General features: G+C 41.1%; 2 protein-coding genes and 1 long non-coding RNA gene across 9 annotated transcripts in view; 2 read left to right on the forward strand and 1 right to left on the reverse strand.

The window, feature by feature from the left end:
• The window catches only part of LOC144465062 (uncharacterized), a 226475-nt gene that overhangs the window by 175470 nt on the left and 31201 nt on the right, over nucleotides 1-19804 (reverse strand). The gene's annotated exons all lie outside the window — the stretch shown is intronic.
• ptf1a (pancreas associated transcription factor 1a) lies at nucleotides 787-5400 on the forward strand. Its single transcript, XM_033651320.2, has 2 exons — nucleotides 787-4584; nucleotides 4838-5400. Exons 1-2 carry the CDS (start codon nucleotides 3966-3968, stop codon nucleotides 5038-5040), a joined length of 822 nt encoding a protein of 273 aa, XP_033507211.1. The 5' UTR covers nucleotides 787-3965; the 3' UTR covers nucleotides 5041-5400.
• LOC144465061 (uncharacterized) lies at nucleotides 5773-14059 on the forward strand. The gene is made up of 2 exons (XR_013492418.1): nucleotides 5773-6379; nucleotides 13488-14059. It is a non-coding gene; the product is annotated as an uncharacterized LOC144465061 (long non-coding RNA).

A 19804-nucleotide genomic window follows, 5' to 3' on the forward strand; every position in this document is an offset into this window, starting at 1 on the left:
TAGGCTATATAGTTTTGTATAGCATAGCTCATGTCTTCACTTGTTTATATGTGATGTTATATTGTACGTAGAAGTAATTGGATGTGGGTTTTTTTTAAATGCCTTAAATGACTTAAATGCAGCAGAGGAAGATGGGAATGCTGAAAATGTTGAGCACAACAAAGTCTGTCAAAAGGATATCATGTCATATCTATGAGACTTTACATCTCATTGATATTAGTATCTAATGAATATTTGTCAGATTTGATGACATAATGCTCAATTATTATTTATTTATGACGTTGTTTGGAAAACGTAGCCTACTATTAGTATTTGCAAGTAGCCCAATTAATTCCATTGTATTCATTTCTGATTCATATGATTATTTTGAGGTACAAACTGCAACTATGATAATATATTTGTGTGTGTGTGTGTGTGTGTGTGTGTGTGTCTCGCGCGCGCGCGTACCCCTCTACACACCCGCCACCACCACCCCTGTCGTGCACCGTGACCGGTGTGGCCGGTCTTAATGCACCGTCCAGCCTGCTGCATGCTGCAGACCGGGGGACTGCATGGGAACCGAAACACTTGCTCCGCTCGCGCAGGTCGGCCCGTTCAGAATGACAGCACGTTCATCAATGAGACGACGTGGAGCGCGCGGTCACGGCGTGTTAAAACCCTGCACGGTTCGAATTATCATCTGGTTTTGAGCAAAATAGAGTCTGTGTGTGTGTGTGTGTGTGTCTGTGTGTGTTTGTGTGTCTGTGTGTGTGTGTGTGTGTGTGTGGGGGGGGGGGGGGGGGGGGGGGGGGGGGGCACACTTTCCTGACATGAGAGACTGAGAGACTGAGAGCACTGCAAAAAAGTCACTCAGTCATTGAAATTATTGCAAATTGAGATTTTTATTAACCACACTGACAAGTCTGGGTCTCGCTTCATCAGAAAAAAAATCCACCGACAACCAGTTAAAAGAAACTGTATCATCTGGAGTTAATGGGAACTTGAATTAAGGAGTTGCAATTATAACCAGAGGAAATCCTGTAGCTGCATGAAACTCAGTAAAGCCTGGTTCAGCCTGCAGGCAGTAAGGCAGGTGATTATCGACATTCTGACATTTTAAAGTAGGCTGTTTTTAAAGGAGTTTTAAATATAACATTCATATGGCAAAGTTCTGGGGGCATTTTAAATGTAAAAAAGAAGTTTAAGATAACTTTAGAACAAAGTAACTTTTAGAAAAAAGAAGAACTCTCAGACTACTCTACAGGAGGAATGTAACCATACAGTTAACTTTAAGAGTTGGTATATTCCTGAAGGTTAGTACACGCACAAACTCACCCATAAATGTTTGCCAACGTTACATTTTTCTTTAAGTAGAAGAATGAAAGATATTCCAACTGCTACCATGACAATACTGAGTCTACTCGCTTCTTTCTTTTTCTTTATCTTTCTTTCTTTTTCTTTCTTTCTTTCTTTCTTTCTTTCTTTCTTTTTCTTTCTTTCTTTCTTTCTTTCTTTCTTTCTTTCTTTCTTTCCCCTGATCATGCCTTCATAATTGTTGTGCAATTCTCATAGGGAAAAGTCTTTAGTTGTTCCTCACACAGCTAGGCCTACCATTTCTAAATATATAAGTAAAACAGGTCGTGAATGACGGAGATAAATTACATTAAAGCTGAGGTTTTGGCCACAACTTGCGTTGAGTGCACGAGGTCAGCTCCATACACTTCAGTGTAAAAACATTGCATTAATTTGTAAGAAGATAGTTCGCTAATGATTGACTACTGAATCATTTTCCACACTGCCTCTGTCAGTATGCCAAACTAAATATGTTTGTCTCTAACTCAGAGGAAACTTCACTGGATTAATGGCTCCATAAAGGCGACTGATGATGAAGCACAAGAAGAGGAGAGCTGGTGATAGACAGTGATGTATGCTGAAGATGATTTTTTTATAATGGATGCAGAGCGGCTTTAAATGCAATCCTGCATGGCCCTGTCAAGGTTTGGTGTTGTGTTCAGCACCTGGTTGGTACCGGGACGTGCGTGTATTGTGTGTGTTTTTTGAGGCATGCGGGCTCCCAGCTATACAGCTTTATTATGTAGACAGCAGCACAAGCCTCATTTATAACACGACATGTTGCATTGACTAGCCATAGGGACGCAAATGGCCTTCTTCCCACGGCCACGGCCCGTGTTGCAGCTTTTCTATTGCCCCACCAATATCCACAGACACGCGGTGCGCGCGCACCCAGCCTGCCGCTGCTAAAGGGCCATTTCTCTGCAGAACAAAGTAAGCCATTTGAATGGACTGAATAGATGTGTACTTATAGACCCCAGACCGGTGGGCAGTCTCCTTTCGGTATACCGAGTTGCGTTAACATGTCGTGTGAGGTGTCAGAGAGGCGCGCGCTCCAGGGCCCACCACTGTGCTTTTATTTGTCAACCAGTTCTCCCTATAAAAACCGCACTGGCTGGCACAAGTGGCGCATCGACCACTCTACTGGTGCATGTATTTATGGCAGCAGCGCTGCCCACTTACTGCTGAATAAATGACCGGGCTGAGGGCTCTTTACACGTGCTTTCCTATGTTCCCCAGCCGCTCACACAAACACGTACGCCTTTTCTCCCTAGTCTGCATCGGTCCATGAGGGACAGTGGTCAGTAAAGATAGCTTTATTAAATAGATAACATAGATGTTACAACAACTGTCATTAAAACTTTGTTAAACCTAAGTATGTTGCTTTTTGCAGTGTCTTGCGTTATTTATGCCCTTCCATTTCCAAACAGAATATTTCCGTTATGTGTTAAATTCATTTATATTTAATTTAAAATTTAATCTAAATTAGATTTGATTTAGTAAAGAAACAGATATAAAAACAATAAATATATAAAACATAATAATAATAATAATAATAAGAAGAAGAAGAAGAAGAAGAAGTCTTCATCTCAGTTAAATTAAGTTTCTGGTTTCTGGGTGGATGCATCTGTTGCACAGAACCATACTCATTTGGTCACAGGGACTCCAACTGACGTCAGAGTTTTGCACCACCTCCTCCTCTTTAATAATAGGCTATGAAAGTTTATTTTGTCAGCGACACCTGTTGCTTTAATAAGAGGAGATAACACCGTTATTCTCGTGATCTCACACGGCCTCAGTCTCCTGTTACAGCCGTTTCATAGGTAGCAGGGGATCAAAATTTCCTACAGGCTATATTAAAATATTGATAAGATTTACAACTAAAATAGCGTAAACCCATCGTGGCTGTTTAATGGCATCTTATGTTTGAATGGTCAGTGGAAAAACTCTTGTGAAACTGTTACTGCATAGTGGCTTGAGCATTTGAATGGATATATCCTGCAACAGTTTATCCTGTTGGTCACCCGGGAAGAGAAACTGTGCTGTTGTTGTAGTCAGACAACTGCGAGATCACGTTAACTTATGGTAGCCTACCTAAAATATTGTAATTCACAATAGAACAGTTTTCCGCTAAAAGTCATATGGTTATACATTGTGTTACTATTCAGTAAAAAGGAAAAAAGGCTGAGTCATCACGTGGGGAATGTAATCTGATCAGTGTCCTTAATTTGAGGGAACAACTAGGCTACTTTAATCTTGTTGGAGAGGACATTTTAAAGCTTCGTTTAAAGGGAACTCTAAATGGAGTGACTTGTGATCGGGTCTGGTGCGGGGAACAGCCGGTGTCAGTGCAGAGTTGAGATGTTAGCTGAAACCCGGACAGTTGAGGACAGGAGGCGTGGTGTTCTGGGGGATTATCCCGAGGTGCGCCTCGCGGACAGAGCTGTGATTGGTTGGCACTCCTGGCAAGCGGCACGCGACTATGGATGTCGCTATAAAGAATCCTCGCGTGCCGGTTCTTCAACTAGAACTAACTGTTGACCGTGAGCAGCGAACACAGAGCAGCGAGTTGATAAAAGAACACTGAGTCATTGTTAGTGCAACAAGAGGAGAAAGCAGCAGCGGGGACAAAGATGGACAGTGTGCTGGACCCTTTCTCTGGACTCGACTCTTTCTCCTCCCCTCCTTATTTCGACGATGACGAGTTTTTCACCGACCAGTCCTCAAGAGACGGACACTTGGACACTGATGATTTTTTGGATGACGACGTCGACTTCCTCGCCAGTCACTTCCAAGACTATTACAGCAAAGACGGCGGCAGCAGAGCAGCGCCTCACGATGGAGACTACGACATCGGCAACTTGTCATTCTCCTCCTCATCCTCCACCTTCTCCTACGGCTGCGCCGACAGCACCCCGGATCTGTCCCCTCAGATGAGCCATCACGGCGGGCCGTTACTGAAGCGGAGGAGGCGGATGAGGTCTGACATGGAGATGCAGCAGCTGAGACAGGCGGCCAACGTCAGGGAGCGGCGGAGGATGCAGTCCATCAATGACGCGTTTGAGGGGCTCCGCTCCCACATCCCGACACTGCCCTACGAGAAGAGGCTCTCCAAGGTGGACACTCTGCGGCTCGCCATCGGCTACATCAACTTCCTCGCCGAGCTCGTGCAGTCTGATCTGCCCATCAGAAACTCCAGCAGCGAGACGCACGCGCAGCCCAAGAAGGTCATCATCTGTCACAGAGGAACAAGTAGGTTCATTTTACGACCATACATCTATATTCAGCTGTTTTTCTTGACAAGTGACGCATTAGTGGTGATGGGCTGGAAAAGATGAGATCAACTTTTTACGCAAATTAGCCACAGATTTACGCATGCAATAACTGGGATTGATACGAGCCTGCATAGTCCTGGTGATGAACATGATGAAAACTAAAATTGAGAAAAAAAAACAAAAAAAAAAAAAAAACTAACAACAATGTTCCTGTTCCCTTCTCTCCCCAGGGTCTCCTTCCCCCAGCGACCCGGACTACGGCCTGCCTCCCCTCGCCGGTCACTCTCTGTCCTGGTCGGATGAAAAGCAACTCCGAGAGCAGAACATCATCCGCACCGCTAAAGTCTGGACACCGGAAGACCCCCGAAAGCTGCACAACAAATCAGGCCTCACGGACATTGAAAACGAGCCTCCTTTTGGCCTGGTGGCCTAAACAGAAACACCAGAGTTCCTCTGACTCCTTCTGTAAAACGCACATTGTAAATGTGAAGTGGATTGTGTTAATGCGCTTTTGAAAGCGCATTGCAAAAAAATGTGAACACCATGTGAGCTTATTGTACAGTTTCCGATATTGTATTCAATGTTGTAAATAGTTTTATCATGTTGATAATTTTATTTTTCTAATTCAGGCAACTGGCAATCATGTATTTATTTTTTTTCACAAGTTATAATTTATGTTTTTAATTTAATTACAATAAATAAGAGAAATATTTTTATATCGTTGTACAATGATTTATATTTATATTCAATCTGCAAATAAAAGCACTTACTGATTAAAAACTTTCATTGTCATTTTTATTATACATACATACATGCACACACACACACACACACACACACACACACATATATATATATATATATATATATATATATATATATATATATTATTGTTGTTGTCTGGTCAAATATGAAATAAGATGTCTTGGCAACATTAGCCTGACAACAACACAAGGTTAACGTACTAGTGCAAACTCCAGTAGCTGCTGAAGTCCACTCGATGTGAAAACCCCTGGAGCTTTTTGTCCAACTAACAACAGATGGTTTAATGGAGATTAACTCTGGAGAAATAGATTAGAATGCAAAGTATCCATTCTGAAACTAAACATAATATTTACTTGCACAAATTGTATTTTTTGTTACAAACAGTGCCTATTTTGTCACCAGCAGATCATAGCCTGATCTTTTATATCAATGTATAGGTTGGTCACATAATTATTGTCCATAAAGCACACACATTTGCTGGTATGTGAATGAATGAAGCATTATATCATGCCTCATATTGACATATTATTATGGTGACTACCTTCTGTAAGGTGCAACCCTGTCACCCAGTGAATAGACGCACTTTAACTACTGTTTCATTCGAAATGAGATTTAGAAGGGGAAGCTGACCCACTCTAATACGGCCCAATATTGTGACATAAATATGCAAATGGTAATGCTAATGAGGACTGTATACCCACAACAGCTGAAGGTGTTTAAAGCGCACGCGGGCGTGCAGCAGTATGGTGGGAGGCTGTTGAATGCTGCTCTGTGCTGCCAGGTGCTGCTGGGACAGATTTTCCCGTGGTAGCGGCATCCCTCCAACATGTGTCCCCACGGCCTCCTCTGCGGCCGCCCCCACACCACCAACACACTGTCGCATATATGAACCATGTGGCCCCCGAAAAGCTGCAAACACCAGGCTGAAGCGACATGCCAAGCACTGCTGCAAGGCTCAGTCTCAGGACTGTGAAAGTTTGGATTTTAAAAAACCTCCAGCACAACAGGTGGGCTAGCTCATATTTCTGTTTATCATAACTGTTATCTGGTGATTGTTTTGTGATTTGCAAACGAAAACCGGGTATTTAATTTGAATTTGGATGCCATATTATTTTTGCCTTTTAATCTGAAGGTTCCGGGAGCTCCAGAGTTCTTGTTTTTCTCTCTTCCTCAGCAGACTCTCCGGGTCCTCTGTGAGTCCGTCCGCTCCTCATTACCAGCGCGACAGGAGCATGTAATCCTATTACGGCCATTAGAAAGTCAAATGTTAGGGAGTCAATGCTGGGCAACTTCATCTCTTTGGCAGGAGGGTCGGGTCCTGTGTGACTGTGCGGCAGCAGAGCCGGGGGTTAAAACAGTGGTAGCATTGTAGTTTCTCGCACCTTAACGCCTTTGTGCCGTTGACGGTTTTTAGTGTGCGCAGCGCAGAGCGCCTCTCTACATCCTTTGGTGCGGTCGCAGTCAAGCGGAAGGGACAGGCTGAAATACTCACGGCTATCTTGTCACTCCGGCTACGAGCTTGGCAAGGCTTAAAAGAACACGACCATTTTACTGTCTGACAGGTTTTATTTCCTTTAGTTCTCAGCAGGCCTGGACTTTAGAGGGCCACGCCAAGCAGTAATTTGGTTGAGAAAGGCTCGGCGCTGGGCTCAAAGGCCGCTGATTCACCATATAGACAGGAAGCGCGCTTTCATACCTACAGTATGCTGTTCACGACACACAGACAGCTAGACTCTAACCGCATTGCTGTGCAAGAGGCAAAAAGGAGGATGGAAGATTAATTATATCATATTATATTATTATCTCTGAGATTAATGTCAGCATTCTGAGAATAAATTCTAATTCCTGAAATTAAAATCTGAATTCAGTCGCATTTCAGACAGGAATAGTAAACACAATAAAATATAAATAAATAAAATAAAATAAAATAAAAAACAGACAACATGTTTGGAATTCAGATATTTAAAGTCCCATTTCTGAAAAAAAACCTCCACTGAGATGTACTTATGTTTTGTTATATAAGAGAGAGGATGGAAGTGATGCAAGGATTATCACTCTTTGATACCGTATATTTACACTTTGATATAGATTTCAGATCCACTGCTGTTAGCCTGTCATTTACAAGATCATAATGCACTTCTATAGAATAAAGTACCCAAATTTGATATTTAAAAAAAAAAGTTAAAATCATTGGCGTTATCATTGTAAATGCATATTTACTCTGTAAGAGACTGTCTTTTTTAAAAAACAAAAATGGGTTTTAAATTTTTTTTTAACTTTGACATATTTGTATTGCTGATATTATACATTTACTCACCTGCAAGTAAAATATTGATCACGGGACTCTGCGGCTCCTGAAGTATTCTGACAGTGTGCCATTACTACTTTAACTTAAAGCATTTTAGGGCTTTTCCCCCCGGATATTTTTTTTCTACGGCAGGCAGAGTATGACGACTGCACCAGGTTTATTTCTGTTAAAAAGCTGCTCCAAGCAGATAATTAGCATTATATTGCAACGTATAAGTCAGGTTACGATTCTACCGCATTGACATTTTAAAGAGCTCAGAGGCTCACATTGATGAAGTCCTGCAGCATATAATGGTTTTCTTTAATTTGTTAATTAAGGATGAAACTCGGTGCTCTAACGCTTAAAATACCTGAACAGTAATATGAAATATGAAACTTTTAAATGGTTTCAATCATTATAATGATTTTTTCCCCTTTCTTTGATGTCTTCATAGCAGGAGGGTGCAGAGATCGGCACTTTTACGCACCAGCGGTTGTGAATATGTGTATTGGTTTGCACCCGTGGCTGAAATCTGGATTAACAAGTCATTAAAGGTCAAATCTAAAACTTCCGCTGTGAAAAGCAGCCGTGACGGTGTGAAGCTTTAGTTAAACAGCTTTGACTGATACATTAATGAGAAGAAAGTAAGAGGTTGTGTCGCCTCTCATGCTGTCAAATCCGCTTTAAACCCGTATGTTAGCGCACTGGGAAAGACGCCTAACAACAGCTACAAATAAGATTTTCAGATTATCTCGCCTCGGAAATAAAGTCATTAAAACCTCTGGCTGTGAGGATGACCAGCCCAGACTCTCAGTCCCATGCCATGCGGGCACCCGGTCACTCAGATTTGCTTTACAGGGTGGCTGATGGACGCGGTGAGCCGCCGGTAACCAACATGTGTCTGCTGTGGCTGCACTGACAGAGCAGCAGCAGAAGCTTGTGTGTCAGGGAGGGGAGGTAGCTGAGATCATTCTTCCTCCCCGTGCGCTCTTTTCTTTCAGACGTGACCTTCCAATCTAAATTACATCTTTATGAGCGCCTCCTTGTTCCGCTGGAACAGATCGGTCTCCGCCGTCTTCTCCAGGGATGCACCTGGTAGTTCAAACTTTGTCTCTTTTCATGTCCTTACGCCCGAGTCCCTGGACAGCAGCTGCCTAAAAGCAAGCAAAGAGAGAGGCCCTTGCAGTGTCTTCGAGACGGGTTGGCACCGTTTTCCACGTCTTTAATGTTCCATCAGCCTTTGTCCAGGACACAATATGGCAACTGTAAAGCATGTGACGTTTTGCAATAATAAAACACATTTTCAATGATGTGACACCAGGCTGAAAGCGCAGAGTGGGCCAGCCAGGCTAAACATGTCCCTGCGTTTGTTTTGTGCGCCCCCAGCCAATTAACAGCGAGGTCTTTTCGCCGCGCCTTGATAAGCCAATTAAATTTATGTCTTCTATTTTTTTCAAGGAGAGAAAGGAGGTGGATTTGGTGTGTTCTCCTCCTCGGAATGGCGATTTTCTTGCCATCACCTGGCGCTTTCTCCACAAGAGAGCAAACTGTCCCGCGTGCCCCCGGAACCATACGGCTCTCACCATCCCTCTCCATTGTTTCCCGCGTTGATCACTCATTACCGAGATTTAACAAATCCTTTATTAGCTATGTTTTGTGTCATATTTTTATCCGCAAGATTAAGCAGATGCTGCGATTGTAAAATCCAAACTGTAGGGCTACTCAAGGCTGAAAGAGAGACAGGCACTCGGTTGCGAGCGAGGGAGAGAAAAAAGCTTTGGGCACATCTTCAGAGGAATAAAACATTTAGAAGCCATAAACAGACTTCAACCTGCTCTATTTCAGCCTTTGTGTTGTTTGTGAATAATTAATGTTAATAGGGACAGGTTTGTCTACTTTGAATGCGGGACCACAGGTGCGGAGTGACAGGATGAATAACCGGCCCTGATTTTTGCCAAAGCTCGAGGGCTCTTGTCCAGGGTCTCCAAGCTGATGGAAAATATTGTCATCTCTTTGATTCGCAGCATTACTTTCACCGAGAACAAAGCCGGGTGATGAAAAGCTTATGTTGGAGTGAAACGGGCGATGACGGTGGCCGCTTCAGACTCCTGAAAGAAAGAGAAAGGGGGCGAGTCAATGGCAATCCGCGCTTCTGGTTTTGTGCGCAAGTGCTCCATCTAACTCAAATAAAGGAGCCTTTCCAACTTTTAAAGGACCACTTTTTGCCTTTAATAAAGGCTGGACGGCTGTAGCCATTAAGCATATGGTGCTAAGGCGCTGGTCTTTTGTCCTCGTGAAGCCCTTGAGATACTAACTTGTGTTCTTTCCGGGATATTTAACTTCTCAAAAGCTCCAACTTTATGCGCCGGCAACAAGTGGCTCCAGGGCGCACGAACAGCTTTCCACATTAAAAAAAATTCTGGGCTGCTCAGACAGAAGAATTAATGGGTAAATAATCAGAGGGGGATTTTATTTCTTAATGACACGGACTGTCGCACATTTTAGGGAACTTACTTTATATTTTTGGCTACGAAGAGAGGTGCATTACCCTGGATATGTTCCAAAGGACTTGGGTTTTGGCGCATGAATATCCATGGCAACGCATGTACACAGTGGGATTGAAGTGAGTGCGCATGGACTAAATTATAATTCTAGAATAAAATGAGATCAGTTACTCAGAAAATGTACTTTTTCATCGTCCACACGATAAATTGTGCTTTGTTAAAAATCACGCATTTGGAACTGCAGTGTACAAATGAAATGTGAATGCCAGCGAGAGAACAAGCGAGAGGATGCCTACAAATATGTAAAACAAATAATTTACCAAGAAGAGCTTCCTATTAGAAATGCATTCTCACCATTAATTCTGATTTCGGGTGCAGTGCGTTCATGCGTAAAAGCTGGTGGCTAGAAACAAGCCATCACGCAGTTTCGCCGTATTGCGTAAAGGTGCGCCTGCTGTGCGCTGGGATAATGCATCTACTTTTGGCTGCATTTTACTCCTCCATGGGAGCACCAGGGTCTTGTGATGTGCCGCAGCAACAAATAGGACCAGTGCTTCGTCCCGTGCATGACTTTAACAGTAGGTCTTGGTCAGACTGATGGAAAGCCCGACACCATGCACCCACTGACAGATTTGCAATATAAAACTGACATCATTATTTTTTACCAACAGTTTAACATAGGAGATAAAAAGTGGGATGTGAACTGTCTTTGCATGGAAGCTGCAAATGCATCGTTTTCAGCACGCTCGCGTATCCAAACATAATACATATTAAATTATTTTTTCAGAACAACATATTGAAAGGAAACTTATTGATACAGGGTGTTAATGTGATGTGTTGGAAGTAAAACCAATATGTGTCATCACTGTGTTTAAAACGAGACAAGTCAAATAATGTTTCCGGGGGAAAATAAAAAGTGCGTAGTCCAGGCTTTGTCTTTGGTCTGACTGAAAAAAGGGGTCAGTTTTATGACTTTGTATCTTTTTCTCAGAAATAACAAAATGCTCATATCGGTAAAATGTGTGTGTGTGTGTGTGTGTGTGTGTGTGTGTGTGTGTGTGTGTGTGTGTGTGGTGTCGTGTGACGGAGCCAGCTGGCCGCCTATAGCCTATGAAAACCCCCCTGGTGGACGGAACACGGCGGGCTGACCTCCGCGCCGGAGGACGGGAGATGCGCCTTTGACTGAATTAGCCATAAAGACGTCTTGCTATGATCATTGTTGCGGCTGAAAGCAGAGTGGATATGAGAGGTATTGTGCACAGCTTTTGCGTGCCCCATCATGAAATATTACAGTCTATTCACGAGGAAGCTCCAATGAAAAGATATGGAAATGAAGCAGACTGGGGTGATTCCACAGCAGATCTCAAGACGGAAGACAAAAAGCAATAAATACATAAATATAATAAGCAGATAACCACTGCGCTTTTTTCCAGGGAAACAGGACTGATCTCAGGCTCTGATTCCTGCACTGTTTTGCAGAAAAGTTGTGTTGACAAATTATCTACTTTATTTTTTTTTCTTTAAAAAAAATCAAAAACAAAAAACACCTCTTTAAAAAATCCCTGAATAACTCAACAAAAAAGTGATAAATTACAAATATGCAAATTTCAGTCACGGCCGTTTGTACGTGTGCGTCTCCATCCATCTCCTACATTCTGCGCTGCTGATCCCCGTCGTGCGCTAGAGGACACTCAACCCGTTCAGACCGGGGCTCTTTTGTTCGCTTCGACACTGACTTCAGCCTCCAGGGAAGGGAAAGGGTTTTTTTTAGTTTTTATACTCCCACCCCCCCATACCCATCCCTTGCTCTGTCAGTTGCCAGGATTCAGAGGTGTAAAAGCATGCATCATTTTTCACCAGCTCTCCGTTTTGATATCGACAAAGGCGGCTGCTATGGAATAGCCTCTCCGCTTGTTCGCTGGCTTGAACTTCACTGATGTCCGACTGCTCTCTTTTCCTCGTCTGAACGCGGCGCAGCGGGGATGGATTTGCAAGACAAATGCAGCTGTGTGTGTGTGAGGGAGTCAAGTGGCACAAAAAGGCCGTTTCAGTCAGCCGATGGGATGGAGAAAGTCAGCATTATGCGGACGTCAAATCAATCAAAAACAAAAGCCCGCATGCAGAAAATACTGCGTTTATGGTGCTGAAATGGCAGCTCATGTTTTGTCGAAATGGGAAGACTGCAAAACAAACTTAGTGTTGGTGCGGTCTAGATCAAGAAATGGGCAAAACACTAAAAGGACCTGCAGATATTGAATTTTGTGAGTGTTTTTATTGAGAATAAACCCAGATTCAGCCTCTCCCAATGAAAGAAAAACACACAGAGAATTCCTCAGCGTTAATGATTCTCCAGACACATGTCTGCTTGAAGCTGAGGAAGCTGAATGTGTCTAAGTTATGCGTTTAAGTTATGTGTCTTTTCAAATAAAAAGGGAAAACTTTGTATTGAGAGGACAATTTATTTCGGATTTCAGTACAAACTGAATGGTCAGATCACTAAAAAATACAACTTTGACTCAACTAAGAGGATGTGTTAAGGACTGACTGAAGAGTTTCGGCTGAGTTGCACTAATGTGTTTGAAAGGGCTTTTGAAAAAATATTTATACCTTATATTCAATCAGGACTGATCTGATCCTAACAAAGAATAAACTGATACTATATATATATATATATATATATGTATATATATATATATATATAGATAGATAGACAGATAGATCGATAGATTTTTTTGCTTGTGTTCCTTCTGTTGCTGTTGCTCAGGATTCCTACATCTTTTCTCTCTCTCTCTCTCTCTCTCTCTCTCTCTCTCTATATATATATATATATATATATGTGTGTATATATATATATGTATATATATTGCCCACTGCTAACACTGCTAATTACATCCTTATAAATATTAACACTTAAGTCAAACTAAAGGAATAAATACACAAATACTTTCAACTGACTGGTGTTGCAAAATGTACACATGGATGAACAGCATTGTCAAACTGTACAAAAGTACAAATGTTCCTTTTTTCAAAATGTATGCTGGATGAACAGCATTGTTAAACCTTTTTCAGTGAAAATGAAAAAGTAAAAATGATCCTTGTGCCTGCTGGTGTGGTGCTGATAATCACCACACCAACATCATAAATTTCTACAAAAGAAAGGCTCAAAAAATGGCGATAATCCAGTAAAAAATGTTCCTAAATACAGTATACCTGACACATACTTCCCACATCTGTGTAAAAGTGATTGGATGTTGATACAAGGAATGACAGACTGTATGTCATTAAAGAATACTTGTTTAACAGTTCCTTCCTCTCTCCCTGCAGCTGATCGCAGCTGGCTGTGCTGTAAGTCAGAGCTCTCTGTGGCTGGTGGCCAGTGCTGACTGGGAAACCTTCCAGCCTCAGAGGGACTGTGATTAACCCAGGAGCGGTCAAACTCGGCAGGAAGCCCTCTACAACCAGCCACTGCTTTTTATCCACTTTCCAATGAAACCAATTACTTTTACAGCGAGCCTCGGCGCAGACACTATATGTGTTGTTCTTGCAGACCAATAGAGTATGGCTGTGAAAGGAGAGGCAGACGTGTAGTAGGAAACCCTCCTGAGCTGCTTCAACAGGCTGTAAAATATACCTAAAGTCAGTATCCATGGAGACTCAGTGATGTGTGAGAGCAGCCTCAAGGACACATAAAACCTTTTATAAAACTAAAGTATATTATGATTATTACTATATTTTATTACTCATCTTCTGATTTTAAAGAGTTGTAAATGTTTCCCGGTTGTTGCCAATGATGAGAGAAAATTAAACATAAACTCAGTTTACACCTTTTCATTTTTGTATCGTGCTAATTGTTTTTAAGACTGCAGAGGATTAAAATGAGCGCTACTTTTATTGAATCCAGATTTTGGAGTGTTTTTATTTACACACTTGCATTTCATCTTTTAGGCTATTTGCATAAAGTCACATGTTCCTGAAGAGATTATAAAAGTGCTGTTATGTCCTCTTTTTAACAGTATGTTCCTCCACCTTCCTAGCATCCACTGGTTTCAATCCAATTCCTGTTCATTTCACTATAGTATGACAATGACAGTGTGTCTGCAGTTATCATTGTTGGAGTGTGGATAAGATGCAGAATTATCCACATCAAGCAGCATCTTCCAGGGCTGAAAAATGAAAAATAACGCCAATACAGAGGTGCTGAAAACTGTGGTTCCTCTAATGGTCACTTGAGGCTGGCTCCATAAGCGAGCCAACCCCCACAGACCGCCATGTTGAAATACACAACTTTACAACAGAAATAAACATGATGACAGCCTGGTGGGAAAAAAATGAATCAAAAAGCAGTTTGGTCGCTATAGCTACTTTCAACATACATGACAACTGTACGGGGGATGAATTTTTATATAACTTACCTCTTTACATTTTATTAAGACTTAAAGTTATGCTTAAGGGCATACCATTTTGAGTGACAAGTTGGTTCCATCTCTTGACAAGTTGCTACAATGGCAGCAATATTAATTAGGTTATGTAACCAGATTACCCCGGACTTAAGAGTATTGGCATAGCTTTAGCTGTTGCTATTTAAGTGTGTTTTCAGTTTTCACTCAATGTTTTAGTTGACTAAAAAATAGTCTTAGGAGCCATACTCATGCCACGTCTTTAACCACCTTAAAAACTTGAGGTCGAGTGCTGGGTGCTACTCTTGTGCCTACTCTGTGCCAACTTTTAAGGGTGCGGAGGCAGGATGCGTTTGAGGTTGCTAAGGCACCATAACCAGCACCTTCACATCATAGCCTACTTACCAGAAATCCTGAGAGCAGAGCTGATCTTCCTCTAGGCACTGTCTTGTTAGTGTGTATAAGGTCAAAAATATTGTCCGTGGGACAGATGTAAAGCTCTGGCAGCCCTACACTAAAATGATTAGCTTTGAAAATGATTAGTGGTGCATGTTTCACTTGTTAAGTGAAACTTGCACCTCTGTGGTGCGTCATGTCAACTGCCACCCCTGGCACACACACTGGACGCATGGTGCTGCAGTTCGTCAACAGACAACCACACAAAGTTATTACTTCTTTTACTGAAAATGTTTAAGTTTTCCACCTCTGCATTAGCTTAAAATCATGCGTGGACACCCTTGATATAAGTTGATTTCTCACCAGATGAGCCGATAGCCAGAGCTATGACTCGCCAGGCAGTATGTTTTTGGCTATGGTCCTTAAAATGTGAGGACTGTGGGGCGTTTAGCTTGGGATATTTCTCAACCTCAACAAGCCTCTCCTAATCCACTCTTTGTCATATACACAAGATACTGCAACAGCAACAGAGATCTCTTTATACATCAATGGTGAGGAGAGGAGTTGAGCTGCCATAGGAGTAGAGAGGAAGAGCTGCTACAGGAGCTGGTACAAGAAGAGAGCAAGTGGTGGAAAAGTGCATTAAATTCAGGAGGCAGAGCATCATGGAGCACTGACACACATCTAGCTGCCCCGGTGTGAGTGTGCACATTGAAAATAATAGGAACATATTTTTTTTTTTATGTGCACTGTTCACTGCCAGTGTGTTTTGGCCTTAACATGTGATGTCATTGGGTTTAAAGTCTGGAGCTGCTCCTTAGACAATGAATGGGAGACTGATTTTGTGGACCCACATAATGTTTGTTTTCTGTCTTTTCTTTTTTTTTTTTGTTAGATACAAATGAGCTTTGTTCTTTTGCAGCATTGTCAGTTCTGAAACAGAAGATGTACCCATGATCAGAACATTCCCCTGGCTGCTCTTACTGTCATCTAGACCATATTTTGTTCATTGTCTATGGAGCAGCTCCAGTCTATATACCTTATGACATTACAAATTTGAATTTGAGTTTTAGCACTCCAGTTTTTGGATTTGGGAGAAAGTTGTTTGTGTTTACTAGCATTTTTGGACTATAGACCATAGGAATAACATGTGAACTTTGAAAATAGGTGTAGTTTCTCTTTAAAGCCCTACCAGAGTAGCCTGGAAATCCAGACTCAAATCTAGAAAGATTTTGAGTCTGGCCCTCACCGACACACCCTTTCTACCCAAGGGGTGGCACTAACTGAGGCATTTCAAATGCCTCAGTTAGTCCTTCCTAGTCCTTCCTTCCTGGAAGTGAAGGCTTCTAGGGCAGTCTTCTGTTCCTCTCTCAAGGAAAAAGATAAGTGCAGTTGGCTTAGCATTTCTTCCAAAGCCAAATTGAAAGGACATGGTCCTCATCATGTTACGCCCGCCCAGAGCCTGCCTCTGTCAGATAGACTGATCTGATTGGTCCGATGAGCAAGTCAGCGGGCTCTGCTCTTCGGGGCCAGATCCCTGTGCAGTGCAAATTAGAATTTGCTAGGGGTGGGGCATCTGGATTTCCAGGTACTTCCAGAGCAATAAAATGTAGTATACAACTAAACTCACCCTTATGTGTTAAAGTGGTGGATTGCCCCTTTAAGTCTCTCATACAAAAACAGCGAGACCAGAAAAAAGATCTTGGAAAGAGATTAAGGTATTCATTATAATTCGATACTCTGTATGGCTGTATCATAATACTGGGTAAGGATGACACAAAAAGAATATCATAAGAAAATTCGCAAAGGTCTACTTGATACACAGTAGCATTTTTCCTTTACCTTCACAAGACTTTCCATACAGGAGGAGATCAAATATAGCCTAAGTCATTATTACCACCTCAAAGAAGCTGACAGGAAATGTGATGAAGACATTGTTAATGCAGATTTGAGTGCTGACAAGTGAGGGGTGTTTTTCCACAAAGTCCACAAGTCAAAAGTCAAATGAGAGCTGGTTATTGAGGGGCCATTATGTGTTGCTAAGAGTTGAAGTAGGAGGCATCTGTCTAATAAATGTCAAGTAAAAGTGTTGTTATTAGGTTTCCAGTTGTAAGTAATGTAATAATCAGAGGAGGAGGGCAGCTGAAACAGCTAACTAAGCAGTCATATCCCCAATCACTGTCCAGCCTAATTGACAGCCACATGAAGAGAGAACAGCTAATTGATTATAGGCTTGTCCTATTCCAGCACACTAGGGGACTGATGGAAAATGGATTGTGTGTGAGTGTGTGTTCACTTGAATATCTGTGTTTTTAGGAAACACATTGGCGTATTTTTCTTTTAAGTTACCTCCTTTGTGCAAATCCCCAGTATTTTAAGGAGCCATAACTAAACCAAGTTGGTCTTGACAATTTGTATTGAAAAAGTCCTTCAGCATAGCAGGGGGCCCTCAGACATCCAAATACAGTTCCACAGAGGTTGCATCCAATTAAAGAAGTAAGTGAAAGTTTAGTTTTAGCTTCTCCTTTTCTAAACTGGGGCTAAATGTAAAGGAAGGTCTGCATCATGGCCTCCACCCTGCCCCTCATTGTGTGTCTGTGAGCTGTTACTGATGGAGAGAATTCCTCTAGAGAGTTGGCATTCCTCCAGGCTTTGTGTGCCACAAAAGCACCAAAGCAACAGGTTACTTTTCAGTCGACCAGTCAACCACTGGCAGCAGTAGCACACTAAGACAGCAGAGAACCCATTATTCACTGTAGTAAGTGTTTGTTACAGCTTTCTGGTAAATGAACTGGCTTCATTACAGTGAATGAATTATACTTGGAAAGTTTTGACATAATAATGCAGATGTCCTTTTAGGCTGTGTGCTGCTGCGACAGAGGAGTATCCTGTCCCAACTAATTGGGGCAGCATAACTGCAAAGTGTCTGTCCAAATTAAACGTGTAATTATGGTCACTATCCAGAATTAATCATAAAAAATGTCTTAAAAAACAGTGAATAAGAAAACCAGAGAGAGCTGGACTTACATGCATACTGAATTTCCATATGAAGTAAAAACATATACATGTAAAAACAATATATGAAGCCTACATGTCTAGCCTATGAAATATGTGTTATTTCATGTGTAGTACTGTACATTTATTGTCATGTGTGTCACATATATTATTATTTATAGGCCTATGTATGACATAAATGTATTTGTATGGAAACTGAGAATAGCTGTGCTTACAATTACTTTTTACAGGCCATTATCTTGAGATCACATGTTCATTATTTCATTATCTATCTTAATTATCTCGTGCTAACAAAATATCAACCCGTTATCACAAGAAAACAGAAGCATTGTTTTATATCATGATCTTGAGAAAGCCAGCTTTGTTATCTTGAGATAATGAGATAATCAACCTGTTATCACAAGACAAAAGGTTATTTAATTTTGTTATCACAAGAAAGCAAACTTTGTCATCTTGTGATATTGAGACAATCAACCCATTATCACAACAAAACAAAATGTTGTTTCATATGTTATTTCGAGAAAATGAACTTTGTTATGTCAAAATAGTCAACCCATTATCTTGAGAAGACAAGCTTTGTTATCTTGTGATAGCAAGAAAATCAACCCATTATCAAAAGAAAATGGGACAATGAGCTTTATCTTATGATAACGAGACAATCCACCTGTTATCAAAGGAAATTTAAAGGCGGTATTCTATTTTGTTGTCTCAAGAAAACAAGCTTTGTTATTCTGTAAAAATAAGATAATCAACCTGTTTACACAAGAAAACAAAACGTCTTTCAATTTCTATTTCAAGAAAAGTAGCTTTGTTATCTTGAGATAATGAGATAATTACAAGCAGTTCCTTCCTCTTAAAAGGCTATTTAAGATGCTTATCAGAGATCAGGAGCGCCATGCCAGCATGCATAGATGGTAGCTTTACAACAGTAGTAACAAGATAATCTCAAGATAACAACGCTTATTTTCTTGGGATAACAAAATTAGTCAGTCATTATCATGAGATAACAAAGCTTGTTTTCTGGAGATAATGAAATATCTAATTGTGATCTCAAGACAACAGCATTAAAAAATATTTGGAAGAATGGCCATTCTCAACTTTTGTATATTTTTATAAAGCTGTAATTACACACATAATTTATACATATATACATTTTATTTATAAAATTACTCTACTACACTGATGTAATATATGTTGATATTACATATGTGGATATAAAAGATGTTAAAAATGAATTAGAAAAAAACATATAAGCATACAACGTGCACACATATTTTAAATGCATATTGTTAACATATATGGTCCGGAGGATGTATCGATTTGATAAATATATTGACATTTCGGTTATAGATATATATATATATATATATATATATATATATATATATATGTACAGGGGCATATATGCTCTATATTAAATTTCAGTATGGGTAGCTCAGTGCGATGGCATTAGTAAATGTTACCATAGAGGACTTCTGGTTGAAAAGGTGATTCAGTTTCAGACATTTTCCTCTTTCCTAAAGTGAGAGCAGTAGACAAAATGAGTTATTAAAATATTAGGGTACAGTCTCTGGATACTACAGTTTCCATGGCCATCCTTTGTGGACCAAAGTGTTGATGAACCAGCCAGTTGACATGCGTATCCATCCTTAAGCCACTACATCTTCATGATAGAACATCTATACAGAGCTCGACATCTGAAACTATGCGAGTAAAGCAAACAAATTCACCAACAGCTACTCTCAAAATAAGTGTGTTTTATTCTCTGTGATACCCCAGGTTCCCAGTGTGGCCCCAGACTAAATTGTCCCTGAGTTTTCATTGACTTTCATT

Source organism: Epinephelus lanceolatus, chromosome 12 (genome assembly GCF_041903045.1).
Source record: "Epinephelus lanceolatus isolate andai-2023 chromosome 12, ASM4190304v1, whole genome shotgun sequence".
In the NCBI taxonomy this organism is placed as follows: domain Eukaryota; kingdom Metazoa; phylum Chordata; class Actinopteri; order Perciformes; family Serranidae; genus Epinephelus; species Epinephelus lanceolatus.

Bases quoted from the DNA above. Each gene is read 5' to 3' on its own strand.
- ptf1a (XM_033651320.2), top strand. From the start codon at position 3,966: ATGGACAGTGTGCTGGACCCTTTCTCTGGACTCGACTCTTTCTCCTCC. The intron at 4,585-4,837 runs GTAGGTTCATTT...TTCTCTCCCCAG, and splicing joins CATCTGTCACAGAGGAACAA to GGTCTCCTTCCCCCAGCGAC.